The sequence below is a fragment of the Gobius niger genome, assembly GCF_951799975.1.
Source record: "Gobius niger genome assembly, chromosome: 4".
NCBI lineage: Eukaryota > Metazoa > Chordata > Actinopteri > Gobiiformes > Gobiidae > Gobius > Gobius niger.
The window spans coordinates 24,272,618-24,298,473 of NC_136855.1; the positions used below are offsets into that span (position 1 = coordinate 24,272,618).

The following is a 25,856-nucleotide window of genomic DNA, read 5'->3' on the forward strand; positions in this document are numbered from 1 at the left end:
GAAAAACAGGACGGACACTGACAAAAAGTTGATATTGTTGCTGTGAAAAGGTTCTTAAAAGCAATTATTATAGAATATATTATTTATATATTAGGCTTGTAATACTTAGATAAAGGCGATTTGAGAATAGTTGGGCATGAATGAGTGGAATCCCTATAGATTTTAGAGTTAAATCAGATATTGCATTAAAAAGACAATTAAATACATTTTATGAGAAATGTAATGAGAAAAGTGAAACAGGAAATAAAATATGAACAGAATTATTAAACTGGGAATAGAGCACTTATTTTATGGAAGTTAATAAATATTGGAGACAGTCTCAAAGTGAATTACTCATTGTCCATAGTTTTTAACAAGGAAGGTTCTTTGTCTGGCCGAGTCACAGAATAAACTGATCTTGTGAAAAGTGTGAAGTTATGAACAAAAACAAATAACGCTGCCGTGTTTGTGGTGAAAACACAAGCAAACACACACTAGCAAATACTGTATGTTGCTCTGTTCCTCCACACAGCCCTGGGAATAAAGGATAGAATCATCTTTAACCTGTATAATAATAAATTCATATAAAGGAAGCACAATTGGCTACCCTTCATACATTCCATAAACTCATATTTTATTCTTTAAGTGACTGATGAAACATTGTAGCTTTTTAATTAGTCACCATATTGACATGTTTTCACTGCAACCCGTCAATTAAAAAGTGCAAAATTTCAGACTTGAGCAGAGGTTGAGCAATTTACCATTTACCATTTTTGAGCAACTGATGGGCAGAGGTCGTTCTGACTTTGTTGGCAGTGGATAAAAAATACTGATCAATAAATCATTTCTCAAAGGTCTGGCCTGCATGCAAGAAAAAAGTCCAAGGAGAAACCCTCAAGGGCGCATGTGGCGAGAGGCAGCAGAATGGAACGTGTCCCAGATCCACGGCTCTGACAAACCCACAGCTTCTGGCTTTTGTGTAAACATCTTGATAGAAGGAAATTTGAGTCGCGCAAAGGAATCGTTTCCGAAGTCTTTTTGCCATACTGGTTCAAAATGTGTGATTATTCTGTCGGAGTAGTGGCCAGAGGGCTGAGGATGGGCGTGGATATGTCCAGTACAGGCGTCATGGGGGCGATGGCCTTATGGCTGTAGTATTCCACGACTTGTTTGGGAACCTCTGCCAGAACGCATTTGGCCAGAGCCGCTGGTGAGGCCTGAGGCAAGATACAGAAAAACACACAATAAAAAAATGATTTTAAACAGAGAAATGTCAGCCCTCTGAACTATAATCATGCATATGTATACTTGGTGCTTGGATTTGGGGTCTTTTTACTTGAATTACCGCTTTAATGCGGTTGTGTGGCATGGATGCTTCAACAAGAGGAATATGACATTTGAGGCCCATGTCCAGGATCCGTCTGTGTGTGGAGGCTCTTGATGCACTGACTCCAGACTCACTCCTTGTGAAGGTTCCTCACACTTATGAATGGCCATTTCCTGACAATCCTCTCCAGACTGTGCTCATCCCTGCAGCTTGTGCACCTTTCACCACACTTTTCCCCTCCACTCTATTAATGTGGTTTGATACAGCACTTTGAGAACATCCAACTGGTTTTCTGCAGTCAGGTCAGCAGCCTTTCCCATGATGATGAATTCTACTGAACCACTGAGAGACCATTTAAAGTCTCAGCGACCCTTTGCAGGTGTTTTGGATGAATTAGCTGATAAAAGGTTGACACTCTGAGCTACAAAATAGTCCCTTTTCACAATATTCTAATCTTCTGAGATTTTGAATTTGTGTTTTTACAAGCTGTAAGCCATAATCATCATGCACAGTGAGATATAGCAAGCCTTTATTTGTTATAATTTTGATAATTATGGCTCACAGCTTGTAAAAACATAGTAAAACACAAAGTAAAACATCTCAGAAAATTTGAAAATTTTGAAATTGAACTGTAAGCCATAATTATCAAAATAATAACAAACAACAGCTTGACGTGTGTCACTTTGCATGTCATGAGTCTATATAGTTTCACATTTTAAGATGTGCTACAGAAATAAATGAACAGGTAAAGAAACCAGGCGGATGTTCCAAGAATAAGCTTTCAATGATGTTCATTGCAGACTCGAGGGAGGACTTGTCTAGCAACTAAAACCTTCCTACTCTGAGGTTAACCACTTTTCTGCTCCCAGTGGAAATCCAGATGGAGTAATTTAAAGGGAAGAATCACGATCACCCCTTAACATCTATCAACTATGTCCATGAACTGGGCTTTTTGCATCTCTCTTTGATACTGTATCGTTTTTGAAGGTCACACGGAAAGCCATGGCACTGGAGTAATGTGTCTGAAATGTCAACCATCCATTTTGAAAGACATTTTCAGGTCTCCTTCACCTTTATCAATGTCATTTTCAGCAAACCTTGTTGTCATCCAGTTGGAAAAAAAAAAGGATTCTTGGGAAGAGACTGTATGACTAAACAGAAGAGAGAGAAGAAAAGGAAACCTCAAAGACAGCATTAAAGGATTGGCAGATTTACCGTTTTGAATTCCCTGAAGGGCACAAATTGCACAATATCCCTCAGCACAGGCTCTCCCTTTGGTGAGCGGAGGACTCCATCGTCACCGTCCAGAATTTGCATGTCTGTAAAGTCTGCGTTGCCCACGCCCACGATAATAATGGACAGGGGCTGGTAGGAGCCTCGCACAATGGCTTCACGAGTGTCTGCCATGTCTGTGACCACCCCATCAGTGAGGATGAGCAAAATGTGGTATCGCTGCAGAAGAAAAAAAAAAAAAATCACATTTACATATTAATACAGGACAAATTTAACACCACAAAATGATAGTGGTTGGTGCGGTCTGAAGTAGGGCTTTAATGTTCCTTTGAATGATTTGAAAGCCTCCAGCGAGTAGGCCATTTTCTGTGTGGAGCACTTTAAACAAACGATTTCACAAAAACAAAGCGAGTGAAATGAGACCATAAGCACAGAATAAACTTGAGCAGCAATTTATATACACCAGATAGCATGGAAATACTGGGCTAAAACAAAACATTAACATATCAATCAATAAAATATGTGTAAAACTGCATATGCCTTAATTCTGATGTCACCATACAGGCTGGATGTCCTAACCCAACCCACACCTCTTATTCATGCATGGAGTAAACAGGAAGGGCCATACAATTTATAATAGCTGTGTTGTGGTTATCAAACCCCTTCTTTCCAAAGGGATACAGGATGAGTGTTGCTGTAATTGCATAAAAGTTTCTGAAGTCACTGGGCAGTTTGAGTGGTATCTAATACAGATAATGCAAATGGTCTCTATAATGGTCTTTTCAAATTGTGCTGTGATGAACCAGAGGCTACACACCATGAATTCAGCCGTAGGCAGAACCACATTTTCATATGTTTGTGCGGGCCACTCACCGAGGCGTCTTTTATGTTGCCGTCGCCTGCTGCCAGCTTGCCTAACCTGGTAATGATGGGGGCGACGTTGGTGGGGCCGTACAGCTGTATCTTAGGAAGACAGTTCTGATAGGCCTCAACCACCCCTTGGATCTCTAACCAACAAAACAAGAGACATGACTAGAGTCGTCTCATACATAGTAGTAAACAAGAGACTGATAATTACAACTTGGATCTAGACTTAGCGTAGTATTAGAAGACACACCAAGAGCATCTAAAGGCGTGTTTTACATCATACATACACCACAAGTACTAAGCAAGATAAGTCAACTTATCAGAAAACTATTTAAAATCAGCACAACATGAGAGGTTACATGGCTACTCTAGCATGTTATAAATTAACATTAAAAAGGTATGTATTTATTTTAATTATTTTTTGCCTGCTCGGATTTGTCATTGCAATCCATCTGCCTCCTGAAGCAGGTATTGTATTTGTTGCACATTCTGCAATGGTGATGCTATTCTTGCCACAGCACTCTTGCATTGCCCGGCTTTGGACTGACAATGGTAGCTTGTGACAGATGAATCATTTTCCTCCTGTCTTTACACTCATTTCCCTTCATGACACTTGGAAAGGCTTGGAAGGGGTCAAAGAGTTCTCAGGAGTGGCTTCTTACAGCTCTCTCTAGGGGGAAAAATCATTATGTCATACCTTCACATTCATCATCCTCTGGGTTGAAATTGATTGCGAAGTCATGTGACACCTGTTTTGGTAAAAGAAAATATCAGAATGCATGCTTACAAATACACATATCTATCAAAGAGTGGCAGGAGGCTGCTGGTGCTCATCTCCAATGCCTTCCAAAGCATCAGATTGACTCTGCTGTTTGTCAAAGCTGTTTATTTGGCACAAATTAAATCCCCCCTCTCACAAGAAACTGCTTTTTCACACCACCAACTGTCGGCCAGATCAGTGACAACTGAATGCTCTCCCGCGCCAGTAAAAGTAATTTTACAAGTTATTCTGGGATTAAATGTGACATATCAAGGAATCCTCAAAAAATGGATTTAATTATAAAAGCTGCAGGGTAATTGGCCTTCATTACTGTGAACTTATTAACGTGCAGAGATGTTATAAGAACGGATTAAAGCGATTGTTGTCTAACATACACCATTTTATGATACAAGGTTTACAATAAAAATCAAAATTGTAATATGGCAATAATGTAAAAAGAAAGAGCAACAACAACAAAACAACACATGCTCAAACAAAATGAGCCCTTGGTATATAGATTAATTTATTCAGTAACATGTTACTTTCATGCTAAATAGAATATATTACATAATTCATCAGCTTTAATTGTGCAGTTCTTGCATACTGATAAATCTGGTCATGAAAGGGTCAGAGAAATCCGCTCAGTATGTAGAAGAATGTATTAAGTACACATGAATATGAAGTAGTTTGTGCAGAAAAGGTTAGCAATGAAAAAATAAAAAACTCACCTCATAATTTGGAGGAATTCTTGCACCAAATCCCAGAGCAGAAAATCTTTTATCACTGAAAAAATAAAAAATAAAATAATAAATGAGTTGCATTTTTGTAACCTAAATCTGTTTAACAGTGATATATACTGTACATTACTAGTTTTTTCATCTGTTGCCAAGGACGGACCACTGCCTGCATGTTTGCATTTCATAAATGTTTAAACCCTGAACCATGATTTTAAATGGGTCCCTCAGCTGCGTACATTGACCACAGCTTGCACTCGCTTAAAGGACATCTTGCAGTTTTTCTCACCTTTTTTTAATTGTACTTTACTGTTTTTCAATACTGTTACTATAGTGCTACTGCTGCTTTGTAAATGCACAGAGCCAGATCATCAACAATGCTAAGGATAACACTACTCACAACATTGATGTATAATACTGTATAAATCATTGGCTTTTGGCTTTAAAGTACTAATATAAAAATCTTATACAATGCCTGTGTTTGCAAAGCTGCAGTATCTGACACAAATTGGTGATAGAAGTCAAACCTTATCAGGACAGTAAAGTTGGAGCTGCACGAAAGGAACTAGATCGAATCAGTAAGACTGCAACTAATATAAAATCTACTCATCTGCAACCAATAAAATAAAATAAAAACTTTTACTGATGTAATATTTATAACATACCAATGTGTTTTTAAATGCAAAGATTGCTACTTCTCTCATGTAACCAGATCTTTATAACTGTATACTAATGGCATTCCTCTGTCCATTTTTCTGCACATCCAGTTTCAGGACCAGCACTCGTGGTTGTTGGTTGTCTCATAAAGCAATAGACAGCAGCAAGATTATTCAAGTGTTCAATTCAGCCTGGTCTAAAAAAAGAAAATGTTACTCACTCAGTATAAAAGCAGGTACTTTAACATAAAGTATCCATGAATCACCTCTCACCTCCATGACTCTTTCCTGTATTATTTCAAACATGCGTTTCATGATCTGATCTTTGGAGTTCAGAGCAAAATCTGGTTTACATTATATGATATAGATTTAATCTGATTTCTTTCTGATCTTTCACAGTTATGGATATGCTAACCAGGAAAATACAGCAAACAAATGTAGACAAAGATGAAAAGAGAGAAACCAGGCTGCTGCGCATATGGCAGAAAATTATTCCATCCTCATTGTTGTGGGTTTGAGTCCCGGCTCTGATTATTTGCTGCATGTAGTGGGGTGAAATAAGCTCCCTTTCAGACATCTATGCTATTATGTTTTATTTATTTCTTAAGCTCGTGCATGACGATGGAGATGGAAACTTTTTGAGTGACAGTGCAGGCTTTTAACATAGAGACTGCAGTCACACGTAAGACCTGAGGTGGCAGTCTCGAGTAAAAAAAAATACAATTTCCATCTAGTCCCTTTAATGTCCAAGATTTATTTTTACAAACCGAAACTGAAAACTAAAAGTCTCTCCCTGCTCTTCACCGATAAAGAGATAAAGCGCAGTTTGTGCTGCGTGTATTTTGCTTTGCTGAGATCACTCCAATCAGTCAAATAAAGACACGTGACTAACGACTCCGCTGGAGTCGCCATTTCAGCTGCGTGTCATATGACACCTGACAGTCGTTGTGTTGATTAGTTTGCAGCATGAAGAGAAGGAAATCATTGTGCCCCACGGCTGAGATCCAGGCTAACTGGCATCCTCTGCTAATTTGCTCAACTTGGAAACCATAGAAACGTAGGCTTTGATGTACTTTTTACCATAGCAACTTTTCACGCAACAACTGTTCACCATTTTCTTTGGCGGTCGCTAACGTAAATAATCACTTGGGCAATGACTCTACCCTCCACAACGGTGAGCTCCTGGGCCGCATGCGACGTCACAATTTTTTGGCCGATTACTAAAAAAAATAACACACTGTGAACTGGGATTGAACCATGGACCTCAGCTAAACCTGAGCTGTCATGTACAGGTGATATGATCATACCTGTCATGTTTTAGATTTGACAATAAGGAAACTTTTCCTGGCACCCGCTGTGAGCCGTCCCATCACCACAACCAAGCTCCAAGTTGGGGCAAAACACGGTAGTTTCTCAGCCATTTGACAGGCAGCTATAGTCCTTGCGATTCTAATGGCAGAATTCAGTTTGGAGAGGTAGAGGAATCTTTAAATATTATTATTTTGTTATAATACGGTAGATTTACAGGATAATACTAATATGGGAGGACGGCGGGAGAGAGGTAGTTTAGTTTATTTGTTCAATTGAGCAGTATACATTCTGCTCAAAAGGAGTGGACTGAAGCAAGAAGCTTATGAGCAACTACCCCCAAAATATGATATGATCCCACACGGAGCAGTTTGAAATCCAAATATGTAGTGGGAAATCATTCATCCACAATTGAACTTACTTTCATTGTTTTCTTCCCAGTAGCTGTGAAAACGTTTTCCAACGTAATAGAGAAATTGGAAATATATTTTTGCTATACTTATGTGCTCAGCTAGTTCTTTTGTCAATGTGAGGAGAGAGAGCTGTACCAGGTAGAATGGGTCTCTCAGTGAGGTAAACTCTACCCACACAAAAAGCCCTGTAATGCACTCACAGCCCACATCACCTATATCCACTGAAGGCTAAAAGGTCCGGATGCATGCCCACGTGTTACACCAATACAACACACCTTTCAGGAGAATAGCTCCCAACATTCATAGCTTTCTATGTGTATAACAGTGTAAAAAGGCTAACGTTTTCCAGTGTTATATTGTAGTACTATTAAAGCATGCTATAATTAGAGAGATAGCAGACATTTTTCATCTTCGAGTAGTAAGGCTTTAAGCTTATTTAACACTTCATTTTCAGCATCCTAGTAACTTACATGCATTAAGCTCGTCCTTGCTTGTAGCCATTTCTCAAGCTTTGGTAAGTTTGTATATGTTTTATTTTAGATTTTTATTCATTGTATATAAGATGTACTCATACTTGTTTGCTCATTTTCCTGACTACTTGCCCCCCTGAGTTCTGATGTAACAAGTGAAATTCTCAATGTGACGATCAATATGTGTGTTGATAGGTTAATAGCGGTGTGATGACTTGCGTCCACAATGGCGACATCATTGCATTTGACTGATTATAAGTATCGTACAACTCCTGGTCACCCCCATATAATTCACCAAAGTACGTAGATTCTACGACTAGTGACTGTATAGCTTTTACAATAGTGCAAAACGTTGCTTATACATCATTATAACGGACTTTTCAACCACTTCAGCCAAAGTTTCACAATGACTTTGTTGGCAGCTGGATGAAGTGTCTAAAGGACACTCGGCCTAATCCCAATTTTTCAACCCTTAATCCTCCTACTCCTTAGAATTGAGGGACAGGATCGAAAAGTAACTAAGCAAGAAACTTTTTGAACATTTTAGCTCATTTTAAATCTGTATGTATATTCTTGGACCATTGAAGTGTATGGATATCTCGGACTGCTATAATTAGCCAGTCTGCACATATCAGTTGTGGGCTTGTCCTCATCTGGATGCGTTCAGCAGATTTTCCTATTAAACACTGCATTTAAAATGTAATTTACCTTTAAGTCAGTAAAATATGCACACATAGTACAAAGCATTGCATATATTTAATGTGGCCTCTTTCACTTTTCCAGTTGCTTCAAGCGTCTAATGATTTGGTCACACTGCAGCTCCAATTCTCTCCACCTCGTCGACAACATGCTGTTAAACTCGCTTTAGTGATTTTTTTTTTGAAGTGGTTCCCATCCCTGTCTTAGCCTCTGCCTCAGCATGCGTCCGTTCCAGCCTAATGATGACAGTTTGTGAGCTGTGGAGGGCTGTTGTAAGTAGCATGCTGAGTGCAAACGGTAGCATCTAGTTATCCTCAGGGGGAAACACATACAGCCAACCGCTGCAGTGACTAAAGAGACTGAGGAGCTGTGAAACTATTACAGACAAGTTTTAAGAGCGCTGCACAGGCAGTTTGGAAATCTTAATTAAAAGCTACCACGTATGTGATTAAGCTGTAATTCAGAGACATGCATGCAGCAGGGAATCCTGACTGCATCGTGAATACTGAATGTGCTGAGGACGGTTGTGTGGGTTTCATCTTGAATTAAATATACACATTTACATATACATACAGTATATATTCATACATTCATTCTCAGATTTAAAACGATTTCAGATTTCAGTGCTTAGCCTAACATACTGTAAAAAGACATAGGGATATCCTTATGCCTATTATTGATACAAATGTCCAAAGACCTAATATAATTTAGCTTATATGTTCGTTTTAAGGGACAGAACAAAAAGCATAGTAACCAATGGCATGTTTTATCATATAAGTCAAATACTGTAGCTAATAATCGCTAATTCGTAGCCCTGATTGCAACGACATAAACAAGTCAATTAGACAATTTATGCAAAATAAAGTAACAATATGAACTTTATATAAACACTATATGCATATAGTGTTTGCAATAAAACACAGATTTGATGTGATCTCATCAAAACATCCCAAGTACTATAATTGTGAATAACTAACTATGCAATTGATACCTTTCATTGAAAAAATAAGTACGAAATGTAATAATAATAATAACTTATTATTATTACAAAATAAACAGCCACATCAAAGCAATAACATCAGCAGCTTTTTACCATCTGAATAACATTGCTAAGATCAGAGGAATAGTGTCAAAACCAGACTTAGAGAGACATATCCATGCATTTGTCTCCAGCAGGTTAGACTACTGTAACGGCCTGCTCACTGGCCTCTCTAAACGAGCTATCAGAGCTAAAGTACATCCAGAACGCTGCTGCTCGAGTCCTGACAAGAACCAGAAAAAACTACCATATTAGTCCAGTGCTCCGGTCTCTGCACTGGCTTCCTGTCACTCAGAGATTAGAATTTAAAACAGCTCTGCTTGTGTACAAGTCTTTTCATGGTTTAGCACCAAAGTACATCTCTGACATGTAACAGCCGTATGAACCATCGGGCCAGAGAACTTCAAGGAGGGGTCTCCTGGTGGTTCCCGGAGTCAATAATAATCACGGTGAGGCTGCGTTTCAGTTTCATGAAGCTAAAATCTGGAACAGTCTTCACGAGGATGTGAGACAGGCCTCAACTCTGACAATGTTCAAATCCAGGCTGAAAACAGTTCTTTTTGCCCATGCATATGACTGAAAGTATTTTATCTGCACTCTTGCCTTTTACTGTAATTGATAAATTTTATGTTGATGTTTTTATTGATTCTACTTGTTTTCTTGTATTTATGCAACTGTGAAGCACTTTCCTTGTGTATGAATTGTGCTCTACAAATAAACTTGCCTTGCCTTGCCTTATATTTCATATTCAAATAGTTGACTGGCTAAACATACATGTATATGTGCACCTGCAGTCCAGACATTTGACAGATCTTTCAAAACTTGGCACAAAGCTGACATTTGGTATTTAATGTTACTGGAGGCCTAAATGTCAGTGTCTCAATTTTGATTGATGATGTAAATATATTTATAAGACACAAAAATGCAAATGGCCACATTGTCCTTGAGAGAAGTACAGGGTGTAGACAGCCAGGTCTGAATCACCCTCAAACATTAGTCATTATGCCAAGTACAATCATTTGTCATGCATTTCGCAGCACTGGACACATTAGATTAACCTTCTGTTACTGGTAAGAACAAATAATGTAGCCAATATTCAAGGAGACGCTGCAGTAAATCGCAACAACTGCTTCATATAAATTACAGTGCATTGATTAATGAGTTTTGGGTCAAAAAGCAGCAGAACCTGTCATTATAAAAATTGATAACCTGTCCATTGCATTGTTCCAATTATCTTTTTTGCTTGGATGAGAGCTACCGAGACATACAATGAAGCTAGTCAGCCGTTACTGAATGATGAGGTCTGGTGCAGAGAAACTATATGTTCAGTGAGCAATTACAGCCACAGCAGGAGTTTTTCTTTCAATGATCCTGCAATTCCTCTCCTACACACAATGGGCTCAAAGGCGCGTTCCTCTGTTCTTTGTAGCTCCCAGAAAAAAAAACTCTTCAAAAGTAAAACAAAAAACACAAGAGGTACTCAGAGGTTGAAAGGTTTGCCTGACCTGTCGTAGTCCTGGCAGATCTCCCCCACTGCGATGAGGGCCTTTAAGTACTCGTTGGGCTGGTACGGGTTTATGTAGTGCAACGAACAGCTGTTTCTTGGGTCACCGTTGGACGCAGTGAAGTCAATAGCGACCTGGTAAAGCAAAAGAGCAAAATGTGGAACTTTATCACCTCCAAGACCAACTGACGTGTGGCAGCAAACAGACTGTTGCATGGAAATAATGGCGACACTACATTAAAGCAGTACTAAGTATCTCATGCCCCTAGAGGCCATAAGCGCCACTGTAGGTGTTGTAGCATGTTGAGTTTTTTTACTCATTAATTGTCCGTGAGAGTACTACTACTACTACGCTGACAGAAAAGACAAAGGGAGAGAGGGATATTGTACATTCAATTACACAATGGAGATGATTTCACTCAAACTTGGCTGTAAATACTGTTTAAGTGGTGCTAGCCCGCAGTTAGCTTTGCCCGTTAGCCTGTTAGCTTCTTCTTTGTGATTCCATTAGTGTGTATTGGTGACTCCGACCCGGAGGCAGTGAAGTTGCAAATGTGGTTTTCTGGCCAGAGACACCAGGGGGAGATGAAAGACCCCCCAATCACACCATTAACCTCCAGTGGGACTACGAAAGGATGTATTAAGGTAAACAACTTACTTAGTGTTGCTATAATTTTAGCTAAAACTATAGACCAGATAAAGGAATAGGCCACCGTTTTTCCATAATGAGTTGATGCCTACCTGTCTGGTCTTTACGCGTGCACTCAGTCACGCAAAAAGACCAAAGATGTTGTTAGCATTTAGCCTCTCCCAGCATATTCCTATGGACCCAAACGGGGGGGTGAAGTTAGAAGCGACCGCGCTCTTCCACGTTTTCCCTATTTAAATACGGTTACGTGAGCCTTTACACGATCCAAGTATAGTTACCCAAAATTAAACATGTTGATGTTCTAAGCAAATAAAAGGGGTACTATATTGTAAGGCGTAATAACACCTTAGGAGCACTTCAACTTACATTATAGTACCCTTTTTATGTTTCATTTTGTGTAACTAGACTTGGATCATGTTACTACTCACCGTATTTAAATAGGGGAAACGTGGAAGAGCTTGGTCGCTTCTTCACCCCTGTTTGGCCCCATAGACGAGAGGAGAAGAGGCTAAATGCTAACAACGTCTTTAGTCTTTTTGCGTGACTGAGCGCATGAACATCAACTTGTCTAAGCTCAGGTAAGAAAATATCTCAGTATGGAAAAAAACGGTGGCCTGTTTAAACAGAAATAAAACGATATAGGAAACATTGGAATGTCTTTTTTTATAATTAAAAAAGCCACATAGAAAGAACCACTTGAAAGCCAATACAACAATGCCTACTTTGTAACGTTCATTGTGTCTGTTTTGTTTACCATACAGTAGTCCAGAGTTCGCCAAAAACGTCTGAATATAGTACTCCTAATTATACTCCTTTAACCTAGAAAGCACCTTCAGCACAAAAACACAAACAAACAGTCCCATTGCCTGTAGCGTAGTATATGATGACAAAAATAAACCGAGCAGTTGCCAGTGATGCTCCGCAACAACAAAAGCAGACTCGACTCATTTTACCGTAAAGTGGATCTGCATTCCTCCCATGATGTAATCCAAGAAGGAGTACACTCTGTGGAGCTGGAAGAGAAAAGAGTGAGAGCTCAGAGACAGGATGTTTGGGTGAATCCTGCTGTACTGCTTTCAAACTCAGCTGCTGTATAGCCCCGCAGCATCTGATGATTTAAGTGGTATTAACTAACACAATCTGCTGCCAGCGACGTCGCACTACACAAAATAACACAAGCTGTCATTATAGTGGATTCCTAAAGAACAATATGTAGGATTTTATAAATATATGATTCCCATTTTTTGTTCTGAAGCTCATTCTAAAATCCCACTTTTAGGATTACCAGATGATCAGATACTATGGCTAGGACCAGTTCGGAAATGAACATAATGGGTTTGCCTATTAACCTCATACCCCCAGCCTAAACCGAGCGCATTTCCTCCATTTCAGCTTTACATGAAACTTAAAAGCTTTATGACTGGAAAGCTTACAGCCTATAGACCACTATAGATACATACTTTATTGATCTCACAGATGAAGAAATTCCGTAATGCCTCATTTGAAACCTGTTTCACTTGTTTATTGTGTTATTGTTGCTTTTCTGTTGCTTTTTCCTACCTGTTTCTGTCACTATTTTTTTGCTTTTTTTCAAGAAGCTTTTAGATTTGGGTAAAGCGTAACTGGACAAAATATGCTTGGGTCAGGTGAGGGTTAAGAGATTGAGGTTTAATTTTATTTATTTATTATTACCCCTTCGAATTTTAAGGATAAGGAGATAAGGAGAAACACTACTTCTTTCTGCCTTTATGCTGTATGTTAAGCTCACTAAAATATTGTAACTTTTTAAGTGGCGTTTCAGTTTCTTTATATCACTTTCATTTGTTCACAGAATGGTAAAATATTCCTCACATTAAACTCCATTTATTTCTCAGTCTAGTGAGAATATTGCAGCGTTTTATGAGATTTGCACATCATTTACATCTTTCATGCCAACTTTGTAAACAATATAATAATTATGCTGTGCTCTACAGATTTACATATTTTACCTTCAGATCACGGAGGATGACGACGCCTGAATTCTTATAATTCCTCTTCTTCAGTTTGTACTTGGGATTGACACAGTCCCATGTTACCTTTAAGAAAAGATGGACGGAGGGGAAAATCATGGGTTTAACGGAGAATAGCAATAATATGCACAACATGCATTTGTGGAGCATGACTGTAACACAAGTCAGTAACATAGCAGCCATGATGAAAATGAAAGAAAGAAGTCTGGATCTCTTTCACTGACCTTATTTCCACCGGAAAATTTCTGCAGTTCCCTAAAACTGGTGTAGAACTCGCCAATGTAGTCGTGCTTCCCCCTGGAGTCATAATCCCACACAAGGCACTGCATACAAAGACACAACGCTGTTCACTACAAAGCTCTTAAAAGCCCCATTCAAAAAGATAAAACCAGCATTCTGCACGTCTTACAGTGGCTTGATGAAGGATTTGTTTAATTATAGGAGTAAAAAATCAAAAAGATGTTTCTCTGAATAAAATCAATGCCCTTGTCAGTGAAGTCTGTAGTCACTCCGCCCGACCCCTTGTTAATCTTTCTCTGGCTCTGGGACCTTTTACCTTGAGCTTTCGGTCTTCGTCGCAGCTGCACAGTGATATTAGAGAAACCTTGAACGGCTCCCACACCGGATTCAGGTTATTCTTGATCATCTGGTGCAACAGATAACAAGATAACAAGCGAGGTCACATTAACACAACACAATGAGCGAGTTTTAAAATGAGAGGGAAATGTACCTCAGTTCGGTGTACAAGTTGTTCAGACTGGTCATCATTTATTTTGTAGATTTCCAAAAATGGGTCAGATTTACTGAAGAGGTCCTGCAAGAGGTCACAAGTCATCAGCCATAACCTTACGAAGAGTGATGATTTTACTTTAAAGGAAGAAAAAAGTAGAGACTGTTTGACTGTAAAGGTCTGATTTCGATTAGAGTCAACATATTAGGACAGAGAAAGCACAAAACAATTTGATGTTTGATTGTTTTAGTTTTTAGTAAGAGTAAGAGTCCTGCTACTTCAAAATAATATCACTGAAGCTGAAGTAAAAAGCACAGCCGAGCACTACAAACTGAATTGCATAATAGCCTCCTATTTAGGTACTTGGTGGATTAGCAGAAAAATGAAATAGAGGAAAAAACGTTAATTGTCTGATAAAAGGTCAGAAGAAAATTGTCCACTGAGGGGTGGTTGAGCTCATTTTATAATCATTCTTGCCCTGTCAAATTATCACTATTATATGCAATTATTCCTGCAGTTCCCACTATTGACTGCAAACAAGAATAAAAAGCCCAAGGAAGCATTTTCGTAGATATATGCCTCAATGTTTTTATAATAAAAATCGGTTGATTTAGTTGAGTGCAAAGCAGGAAATACAAAATAGACTTTTATTAGCGTGAATCACTCAGGGAAGGTTTGCTTTGCCAAAAATCTTTAAGACATAAGAACAGAATGTTGAGTTGAGTAGGAGTTTGCTCACAGTGACCCGAGAAACATTTGCATTCAGACTACAGACGATATATATAAAAATGTGTGGGCCCTCCGAATTAGCTCTCAGTATTCTAGCTTGGCCTCTGTCAGTGTGCACTTGACATCACAGAACACAGCGTGGCATTGCATAAAAACACCATATTTACACACTTGGAAAACGCTTTCTCATTTGCTGTAATAACACTGTTAAGATAAGTAAGATGTTACCTATGCTAAAAGTGGTTTTGCATAAGGTCAACCGTGGGCCAGGGGGAAACAAATATTTTAGACTCTTTCGATTACTATTGAATATAATATATTTTCTCTTCACTGCAATTGCGAATGTTGGTGCATTATATTGTAACTAATTATTGATTCAGTCATCGATTTTTTTTAGAATACTGATTTATCAATCATCAGACAGTTAACTTGTTCTCTCTGCCATTTTAGGGTTAGGTTTAGAGTTATTTTCTCCAAATCCCAAAGCGTATTGGCAGAAGAGAGAGAGACAGAGAGCTTACAGCCTCTATACCAGTATGATACCTCATTTGAAAGACCTTCTAGTTTCTGAATAAATGTAAATTTTAATATCCTCTTGCTTGGGTAAATTTCTTGACAAAGAAACTTGTTTCACATAATCATTGCTCTAATAATTAAACTAGTTATGTCAACATGTGGCTTGTTTTAGGGGTTGTGTATGGTACTCCAGGTAATGATGATTAAAATAACTAAATTATCTTAATAGTCATGGTTGCAGCACTAGTGCGTTTACTTCTGAACTAGAAGAACACAGGTCATGTCAGGTTGCAGTTTTACCAAAGCAACACAGGACTCCATGTCTAATAGCATTGCTCGACTCTGCTTGCTCCCAAATATACACACATAGAGGGTAGAGGCATACTTATTCGTGAGGTCAATAAAGTCTTCCGGCGAAGGAAAACAAATAATGTGAGGCGGGCGTGTGCGGGAAACATTTTGGTGGGGTCATTGCGTGTACGTTCAATAAGAGAGCTAATGCTGCGTTTACCACATTAAGCAGATACAACATCTCCTCAGGGTCATCCGCTCACTCATTCACACCCAAACACAGGGAAACAGAGATCCTGCATCTTCTCCCTGTCGCCATGACAACTAGTAGCCAGTGGCATCAGCGGGGCGGACTGATCGCGGGGTAATGTCAAAATTAAATCTGGATGCAATGTAAATCATGTCAAATCATGGAGTTTATCGCTGCAGCATTTATCTCTGCAAGTGGGAATGTCAGATTGTTTTAGCGTGTACAGTGGGTGGAGGCGAGATAACGCAGCTCATACCAAACCAGTGGTGGGTCAGCTCAGGTGCAAGCAGCGGATTTTCATTGACCACTGTTGTATTGGAGGAATGAAACAATTTATGCAAAAACAGAAAAGCGCTGTTCTGAATAACTTTCAAGGCCTTTCTTCAGCAATACATGACGCATTGGGTGAAGGGTTGTCTTTTTATTTTATTAACATTGGTCACAGTGCAACCTCAGAATACCATATTTCAAACTGAAGGACATGGGGTCACAGCCTGTTTACCCTTTGGGTCGGGAAGGGCATAATCTGTCATAAAAGTGAAGGCAGAGGAAAGCTGGTCTAAGAAGAGCCATCCGTTTTCACTGAAAATTATGTGAGACTCAATACACAAATGCAAAGCAAATGTCACTTTCAGGTAACATATATATAAATGTCAAGCCTATTTATGTATATGGCAAGGTAAACTTTAATGAACAAAGGTATATTTTATCAATTTGAGCTAAAATAAAGGAAAATCAAGGACCCCGGTCGACTGAGGACTCCTTGGAGAATGGAAAGTGACTTCTTCTCTTCCTCTCCTGCGTTCTAAGTGGATATAAGCACCTGCTGATTTTTAGATTGAAATGTGCCGTCAGCAAGATGACAGTGGGAACATGGGGACCGCTGAGGTCAATCTTGTACAAAGCGTAACATGTAACCACCCCTGGCTCGTCATATTTTGCTCAGCTACTCAAAAAGAATGTGTAGGTATACATAATTTCATGCGTTTAGTGTTAAGGCTATTTTTTTTTTTTACAGATGACACCAGCACAATCAAAATACTGTAAGATTTTATGTTACATATGCTAAAATTTCTTCCATTCCCTTTCCTCTGAAGGCAAACCAGTGGCTGTGGGCCCCTCCCTGTCAATAAGCTGATTTCATGGTTTATCTTGGAGAGCCAAACATTGACTGATGGTAAGATTGTAAAGATCATCATGCCACCACAGTATTTTACATAGCTGTTGTTAATGTATTTGCACAAGTGAAAATATAATGTGCGCAGAATAGAATGACTGCTTTGTCTCGGGCTCGTATTTCACTACAAAATCAGATCCAGTATCACAATACTGTTTTACTATTCTTGTGGTGCATGCTTTATACAGCTTCATGTCAAATATAGAATGAGTAGTTGGCATTTCCATCACATACATGCTCTCCTCACCTTATCGTCAAGCTTCTTGGCAGAGAATGCAAGCTCTATGTATCCGTTGTTCCCAGAAATTTCCTCGGCATGAACCTGAAAGGGAATGGAGTACTTTTGTTTTTATTCATATCCATGAAACGAAATGTAGACAATTCATAAATGAAGTAATAAGATTTGGGTTTCAGAATTTTGGGTTTCAGAATTTTCACAATATATTCTTCTGTACAGTATTCATCCGGACAAACATTATGGCCACTGACAGGTCGTGAAAAGTTAACCTTTGTCATCAATATGTGATGACGTGATGATGAAAAAGAAGCTTTAATAAGAATAAGTATTGCACAAAGGAAATCTCGGTAGTGATTTGATCTGATTAATTCATTAATTCCTCTTACTCTGGCGAATCAACCACCAAATTGATGGCTGACAACACCTGGAACAAAACCCATAAGAGGTGACAAAAGACAAACTCAGAACAAAAAAACAAAAAAAAACATTCCCTTGTACAGGCATTGATCCCACTTCCTTCCTGTGAGGCAGAACTTGGTGTCTTTCCAATCTGGGACTCTTCTTTTCAAGATGATGCCACGTTTGTTTCTACCTTGAAGTTAAAAGAGAAGAGAACTGACTGCTGTAGGACTTGCCAAACAGCAGACACAACTGCTCACCCCTGACACTGAACAGTTTGTTCTTTGTTCTAGACTTGGAAGAGAAACTAACAAACACTTATGTAGAGACCAGAGCTGTGAAAACTGCAGGTCAGAGTGGATTCGGTTGGCGCTTGACAGGGCATGACAGTGAAGCCCACAGCAGAGCAAACCTCTGCTTTTCAAACTGCTGGTTGACAGGCCCAAAGGGAACACAAATCAAAGAGGTGTTTGAGCAGAGGAATTGTCCACTACTACAACCAGTATTGTGTGGGAGCTGGTACTGTTAGTTAGATGACATAGATCACTGCTGACTTATGACACTAATAAATAATGAAAATATACAAAAATGTCAAAAGATCAACTTTATTTCAGCACCATAGTACTGTAACTTTAAGTATTTAGGTGTCTTAAAATAAATAAATAATATATATATAGACTACTGCCGTTGCCCAGGACCAATGTCGGTGTACAGTTGTATAATGTTGTATAAAGCACCTTAACCAAACGTGGCCTGGCCAGGAGGACCCAGCAAGAGAACAAAAACAGAAGTCACACATACCGTAATGGTAGACTTTCCAGCATATTTTCCATACTTCAGCAACAATCCTTTGGTCATCTTTTTCTGGGCCACAATCTGCAAAGCAGAGGATTAACCAAATAAATAATAGAAATAATAATAGCACTCACACGTAAAGAGTGGTGCACAAAGATGTGACTCATCATGAGTCACCTTCTGCACCAGGTGCAGTGACTGGATCTGAGAAAAGGCTGATGTTTAAAGAACAGAATTTGCAAATGAGTAATGTAAGTGTTATGAATTCTTGACCGTATAAAGAGCAGAACAAATTGTAACTTTACCTGACCAAGAGTACACTCCATTCCACCCAGGAAGTCGTCATCTCGAGTCCCGATGCTGTGGGTGCCGTGAATGTCATACACTTCAAACCTCAGCTTTTGAACTTCTTCAAAGTAATAGTCCAGACAGAACACTTTGCCAAACACTGGGTGCAGGTTGCTTTTGATGACCTCTGTCCTGTCCAGCTATAAAAAATTTAAAAAAAGTTTCAATCATCTGTCAAATTTGAGAATCAATGCACATACGCAAAAGACAGATGTTTGGAAGTAGATCTACAGGAAAGACCCGTGGGAATATGATATATAATATAACATTATATAATAATATAAAATATTGCATTTTGAAATGTCATTTCCAACTGAAATATTCAAACCACAAAGCCAATATTGTTTTGCTTCACTCAAAGAAGATGAGGGGAAATAGGAGAGCTCTGACATTTAATCTCGTGCAGAAGGTCATTGTGCAGAATGCTTATTTTTGACTGGATGACAAGTAATAGCCGAGGACTGTTAGGTCCCATCTGCTCATGATGTAGGATTTAGCTGCTCACTGCTCCGCTCTGTTCATGTGTTCTGCTGTCCAATTTGTCTCAAGGGTGAATCATAGAGGTCTAAGAAATTGGACGGTGTATGCCATTAAATAAATATGCATTGCAAAAAAAAAAAGAAAGGGATGGGATTGTCAGACCATCTAAAACATTGGAAGCTTCATGTTTTAATGCATACATAAAAAAAAATCTAATTATTTATTTTTGTGATGTAACATCACACTTCCGATGTTTAATGATAGATGAGAAAAAGGCCTTTTAACACGTCAACCCAAGAGCCATCTAGGCAGGAGGTGAACAGAGATCCGATTACAGTGAGAGCCATAAAACACGATTGATACCATTTTCATCTTCATTACACCACTCTATGACTGTCTGTGCTGCCTGGACAGAGGGGATTACCAGCCGGGGAGACACCTTTCCTCTTATCAATGTGGCTATTATTCCAAATAACTTTGGGTGACCCTGAAGATATGAATGTCTTTCTCATATAACTGCCTCCTTGTCTCTTTTCTTTTGACGTTTCTCTTTCGGTGTTCCCAAAGCTAACTGTGACATGTCTGTGGAAGTTCTCAGCCGTCCAAGAGTTTTTCTTATGAAATTATTAGATTTTCAAAAATTGTCGACCGGACGGGGCTGTTCTCGCTCTTAAGTTACCCGATACAATGAAAGATCGCCACAGTGGATAAAACACGATGAAAACCTCTGTTACAGCTATTGCTTTTAATATGCATGCTGATTTAATTGATTAAGTAACAATTCAAGTAAGTCTGAAAACACCATTCTAGCCAATCAGGGCTTGTTTATTGTTCATTTTGACTCATTGAGGGGAGACATTGCAGTAGCTTTTGCTCTGAACATTTGATATGGGATTTTGTTACTTAAATTGCCATTTTCTCCAGATGTGTTTTTCTTGCATTTTGGTAAGTATACCTACAGATCCAAAATTCCAGTTTTGTACTAAACAAGATTTTTTTTTTTTTCAAAGGATTCAATTCCTAGCACGGTTTATTGTGCTTTGAGCCCCCCAAAAACAAGGTGACATTTGTTTTGTTTTTTGGTTTGTTGTTGTTGTGTTTTTCTTGTTTGTTTTTTTTCCTTCAGATTTTTCCAGTGTTAACTAAAGAAGATGACCAAAATCCGCTCCAAATTTATTCTTTAACTCAAACCTTTATAAAACAAACCCATAAATTTAAACCGATTTCGTCGCTGAAGCCAAAGTCATTAGTAGCAGTTCTTACACAAAAAAGCTACATTCCAGCTACAGTCCAGCTACATTTGGACAGCAAAAGTTTCAAATTGATTCCTTTAAATGTTATTTTCTTCCCCCTCGATTTACCTGCAGTGTCTCACCTTTATTTATTAAAAAAAAAGATGCTAACTGATTCGCTTTGTCAATGCTGTTACTATTTCCAACTGGGAGACATCATGAGAAAGTCCAAAGCATCTCATCAGCACCATTCAATCAAATTTTTGCCATTGTCTCTCGTCTCTCTGCCTTCTCCTCTCCTCATTGTGCCATCTGGAGGGAGAGATTTGAGCTGAGCCAGATGAGTGTTTGTTGATGAAAGCTAATCAGTGCTGCAGAGAATAGGTTTTTATTGAAAGCTGTGATGCATGTTCACCACTGTTGTTCAACCACCACCAGAAGATCTCTGGCTCGGTAATCGCTTTAAAATGAAATCTTCTTGCTATATTTGCATCCATATTAAAGCTTAGTGACAAATTTAGAGGTACAAACATTGATCTAAAACAGTAGCAAAACATGTGTCAAATTCTAGCCACCTAACATGTCTACCTCAGATGGTTTATTTACATTTGTAAATGATTTTTCATGCACTTTTACGTCTGTATTCAATGTAGCAGATTTGAACCATCAACTTTCAGGCTATAATGTCTCTAATGAGCTACTGCAGGTCACTTTTGGTGTAAAACTCACTGTATAACCAGGCATTGGACCAACCAAAGAGTACAATTACATTTGTGACCTGCAGTACCAGATATTTCCCACCCTTTTCAGACTTGAATTTGCAAATCTTTACCATCAAGTAATATGCATTGATCTGGTACAGGTTTTCCCTCTCTGATGCAACCATTTAACCTGGCTTGGGTCAGAGATGTACTTCTGTGACCTTGATTGTTATGTTTTCTCCGACTACTTTTGGTATTTGATACCGGTGTCATCACATCAGTTAATCAGCCTCCTACTGTGCAGCGTATTTTGCATATTGATTTACTCTATTCTGCCTCCCCATCCGCCCTTCTGTCTGATGTGTAATTCAAAATTATAAAGAAGTAAATACAAATCAAAACTCCTACACTTCAGTATGTTAATTGTCTGTACATAAAACACTGAACATTAGGTGAATATATAAAATAGCAGATGTAAAAGCAGCTTTACAGCAGCTTCATATGAACTCGGGTTCATATGAATCCCCCCCCCCCCATAGAATAATTTTACTTCGGATCGTAGGGCACTCAGTGACTGGTCAAACACTTTTATGATGTGCAATCTGGTCTAAATTATAACAATGTTAAATCTTCTGGGTGCAGTAATCAGCGTTATGCAGCGGATGAAATTGCTTCATTTGAATGCACTATAAATAGCCCCCTCATGTATTCATGCTACACTTATCCCAGGTCAGTCACCTCATCTGTTACATGGCTTCTACAAATTAACCACTGTGCGTTCAACCTCTCATAACAGCCTACCACATCCATGCAGCCCAAACATCGCACTCCCAACACAGGACTCCCTCGAGGTTTGCATTTGTCACAATTACGCTAACTCACTGGAAGACGGCTTTTGTTCAGTCAAAGGTTACGGAACCAAACAAAAATTATGACCTGAGATTCTGAGCGACAGAACTTCATTTAAAAAGAAAATGTAAAACCTGCCAATTCAAAAAGTCAACTTTTTTCCATAGAGTGTGAGCTACAATATGAGCTGTTTGTCCTCCTAAGCCCTCTGCCACAAATACAAGCAAGAACCCACTGGGCATGCACGGCTTATTATTATTTACTCTTGGTAACCGACAAAGCCCATGCCTGCTTGCTAAAGCACAACAGAGTTAACTCTTTTAATTGTAAACCCGGACAGCTGTGGAGTGAAAAAGTGGAGAAAAACAGCTGCAAATTCACTAAACCATTAACAAATTAGTTTCACTGGTTGCACTTTGGGGTCGTGCGATGTTGTACGTTTGGGATAGCGAGAGATCAGGGGGATATTTCACACAACACAAGTGTCCAGGGCTAAATTTCAGTATTTCTCCAGGACTTTTCCTGCTACATAATAATAACTAAAGAAAACATAAAAAGGTGAAGGAATTTACTGATAACTTTGTTTATGAAATTCCAATGTTACTTTAAAACAATTTGGAGAGCAGTGATCAGGGTAATTTCACTGGGCTCTGAATGGTTTAAAGGAAAACTATCTATTCTCATTGTCAGAGGCATAAAAATAAGGCAAACATTTTCTTCATGTTTAACATGAATATGAGAAAAACAATATGTGGAAACAATTATTGTTGCCGATTGTGGTTTCTGTTCTTTCTCAGGGTCTAAAACAGATAACATTTCCTTGGATGATGTGGCAAATAAGCTTCAAATCTACCCATAGGTTTCCATTTCCATAGCTATTAAATATTCACAACTAAATATTCTCTATATATCTCTTGAATGGACAAATGTCCTCAAAATCCTGTTCATAACAACATAAAGTCATATGACTGAAAGGTGATCAAAGAGGTGCATCAGCTCTCACAACTCAGAATGCAGAAGAAGAGCACATACCTCTGTCCATTGCCCATTGGTCTGCACCAGGAGGATCACACTCGGATCTGACTTGTTCAGTGTGTCACGGTCCAGCAGATTCTTACAGGACACGCGCAACTCCACTTTGGACACACAGGTAGCTGGACCACTCAGAGCTGGGGAAATGGCCTCCAAGATGTCATTCATCTTGGCTCGGGGTGCAGAGAAGAGCCGAGGGGAGCCAAGTCAAGTGAAAGAGTCTCTCCGAAGATGTGTGGTGGCTGCCTCTTTGCACTTAAATTGTCCACAAAGAGAGAATTCTGTTGATAAAGTTCAAGAGGGAAGCAGGTACAGGAGGAATCACCTTGAGGTGTATTATCTTACCTCAGGACATGAAGGTGGCTTTATTGGAATTTTACAGGGGGCGGATTCTTGCACCGATAGATTTTGGACTCGAGATGTTTGTTCACATTAGGACTGTGAATTACAAAGTAGATAATTAAAAACACATTTCCAACAATAACATTACAACCCAAGCCAATACGCCATTTCTCAAATCTATGTCTAAAAAATAGTATTTGCTCTCTCTGTCTCATTAACAAATCAAGGCATGACATTTCACTATATTTCTTCCTCATTGTTCCCTTTTCCCTTTTACATGAATAGCTTGACATCCATGGAGGCAACGTGAGAACGAGCTGTACCACATTTTTCCCCCACAATATGTAGGCTAAATGTTCACAAAAAACTTTTTTCCGCTTGCTTGCTTGTCTTTCATGCATGCATATGGGGCTTTTTTTTTTGTACCAGCGCAACGTTTGGAGAAATTGCACAACTGAAATCCCCCACTGACCCTATAGCAAATGAGAATCACAGCACACTGACACTGTACAATGATTGTAGTCCATGCGATATTCTCCTCCAGCGATGTAGCGCACATCAAGCACCATGGACAGCGCCCCGTGTTTTCCATCGCCTCAAAACACATTTTACTCGGAAAAACAAACCAAAAAAAACACCTTTCAGTTCGGTAAAACGCGGTAAACCATTGATTTCATGAACAAAGCATCACTGAGTTCAAATACGAAGTGAATAAACTATCGACAAAAGTACAAATCTACAAGTTCGAGCAAAAACATGCAAAGGCACAAGCAATGAAAGTGTTTTTTACCGTCGCGGGGAACTTCATATTAGCCTAAACTAACAACTAATACGTCTAGTCGCGCATCAAACTGTTAAATTGGCGTTAAACACGGAGTTACCTGTCCGTGGATGCTCTCAAAACTACACGCCGTGTTGTAGCGTCCGCTCAAACTCATGGGCTCGACTGCTGAGGTGGAGTGCGCTCGGGGCGGAGAGGAGAATGGAGACAGTGCGCTGATGTAAGCTGCTCCTCACTCACACGAGTTCAATGGCAAACCTATGAGCAAACCTGATGTGCACAGCGGAGTGGAACAGTCCTGTGGTCTATGGATGACTGTCTCGATGTCTTTGCACGCTGGATAGCTCCATGCGTACAAAGTTGCACCTAAACCCCCCTTTTTGAACTCCATGTGGGTATTGACCTCGCAGGGGGCTTGGTTTATCAAGAAAGCTCAAACCAGTTGAAAAACAAAAACAAACTGAACAAACAAACAGACAGACATGACGCCAGATACCTCTCTCTGTACATGTGCACACATGGAGTACCAAGAGGGCAGCGTTCATACACAGGACTATGTGGTGAAAGGGCGTGTAGGCAGGCACTAGTACACACATGATCCAGCTGTTAGATCGTCTGTTAATGCTAAATAGCCTTTTAATCAAGCGATACACTGAGTTGCATAATGCAGTCCTCCTCAAGCTTTAACATCACTCCCACTGTGTAGCCTATTGTTTTCATGAATGCATTTCCAGACATTACATAAGATTTACAGGTTGAGCAACGCAACAGTTCTGAGGTTTCATCAAAGTGTTGCTGTTTATTCATTATCTGTAAGAATAAAATGTAATCAGGGTCAGAGCAGCTTTAATGTCCCTGTCTCTGTAGCACTGCCGGTCTAAAATGTTAGCTCAAAAGTGTCCTTCAGAGAGATTTCTTTTTTTTTCCATTACTGCTTTGTCTTGTCTTTGGCTTTTGAAAAGAACTCTTTCTTAGTGCTTGAAAGAAGTAAAGTTCTACCACACTTTTAACAGATGTAATATGTGGTTTAGCCAATACATCAGTCACTCCAGAGACACATTTTGGTCTGTCAGCTTTGGTCGCACACCTGCTTTTAGAAACACAATGCTTCACAACAGCAGCTTTTTTGAAGCATTGATGTGTCCATGGCTGGAGTAAACACTGCATGTCAGACTGTCCCCTGTATATATTGTTCACCCTCGGCCTGTTTGTCCAAGGATCCTCCAAGTCGGTATAAAACGTCAGCTTTGGGGCACACACCTGAGCCCAGTTACGCCACAGCTCCAAACAAGAACCATCTGCTGCTGTGTCAAACAGAG

The 25,856-nt window shown here is 39.3% G+C and overlaps 1 protein-coding gene across 3 annotated transcripts; it reads right to left on the minus strand.

Moving 5' to 3' along the window:
* Positions 1-561: 561 nt before the first annotated feature.
* On the minus strand, positions 562-24,843 carry cpne7 (copine VII). Of its 3 annotated transcripts, none has more exons than XM_079555827.1 (17): positions 24,638-24,843; positions 23,760-23,852; positions 23,415-23,695; positions 19,078-19,260; positions 18,779-18,853; positions 17,588-17,662; positions 14,378-14,461; positions 14,204-14,293; positions 13,872-13,970; positions 13,627-13,713; positions 12,592-12,651; positions 10,991-11,124; positions 4,895-4,949; positions 4,104-4,155; positions 3,413-3,546; positions 2,522-2,758; positions 562-1,196 (listed from the first exon to the last, which is right to left on the minus strand). In XM_079555827.1, exons 3-17 carry the CDS (start codon positions 23,580-23,582, stop codon positions 1,044-1,046), a joined length of 1,686 nt encoding a protein of 561 aa, XP_079411953.1. In that variant the 5' UTR covers positions 23,583-23,695; positions 23,760-23,852; positions 24,638-24,843; the 3' UTR covers positions 562-1,043. The 3 variants fall into 3 exon arrangements, with proteins under 3 accessions (XP_079411953.1, XP_079411951.1, XP_079411952.1); XM_079555825.1 differs by having other exon boundaries at positions 563-1,196; positions 23,415-23,669; XM_079555826.1 differs by having other exon boundaries at positions 563-1,196; positions 23,415-23,669; positions 24,547-24,639.
* Positions 24,844-25,856: the final 1,013 nt, after the last annotated feature.

What these genes read in the sequence shown, in the direction of transcription:
- cpne7 (XM_079555827.1), bottom strand. Translation starts at nt 23,582, where the DNA reads ATGAATGACATCTTGGAGGCCATTTCCCCAGCTCTGAGTGGTCCAGCT. An exon ending in CCAATGGGCAATGGACAGAG is followed by an intron (nt 19,261 to 23,414) that starts GTATGTGCTCTT and finishes AATTTTTTATAG; the next exon opens with CTGGACAGGACAGAGGTCAT. An exon ending in ACGAAGACCGAAAGCTCAAG is followed by an intron (nt 13,971 to 14,203) that starts GTAAAAGGTCCC and finishes CTTTGTATGCAG; the next exon opens with TGCCTTGTGTGGGATTATGA.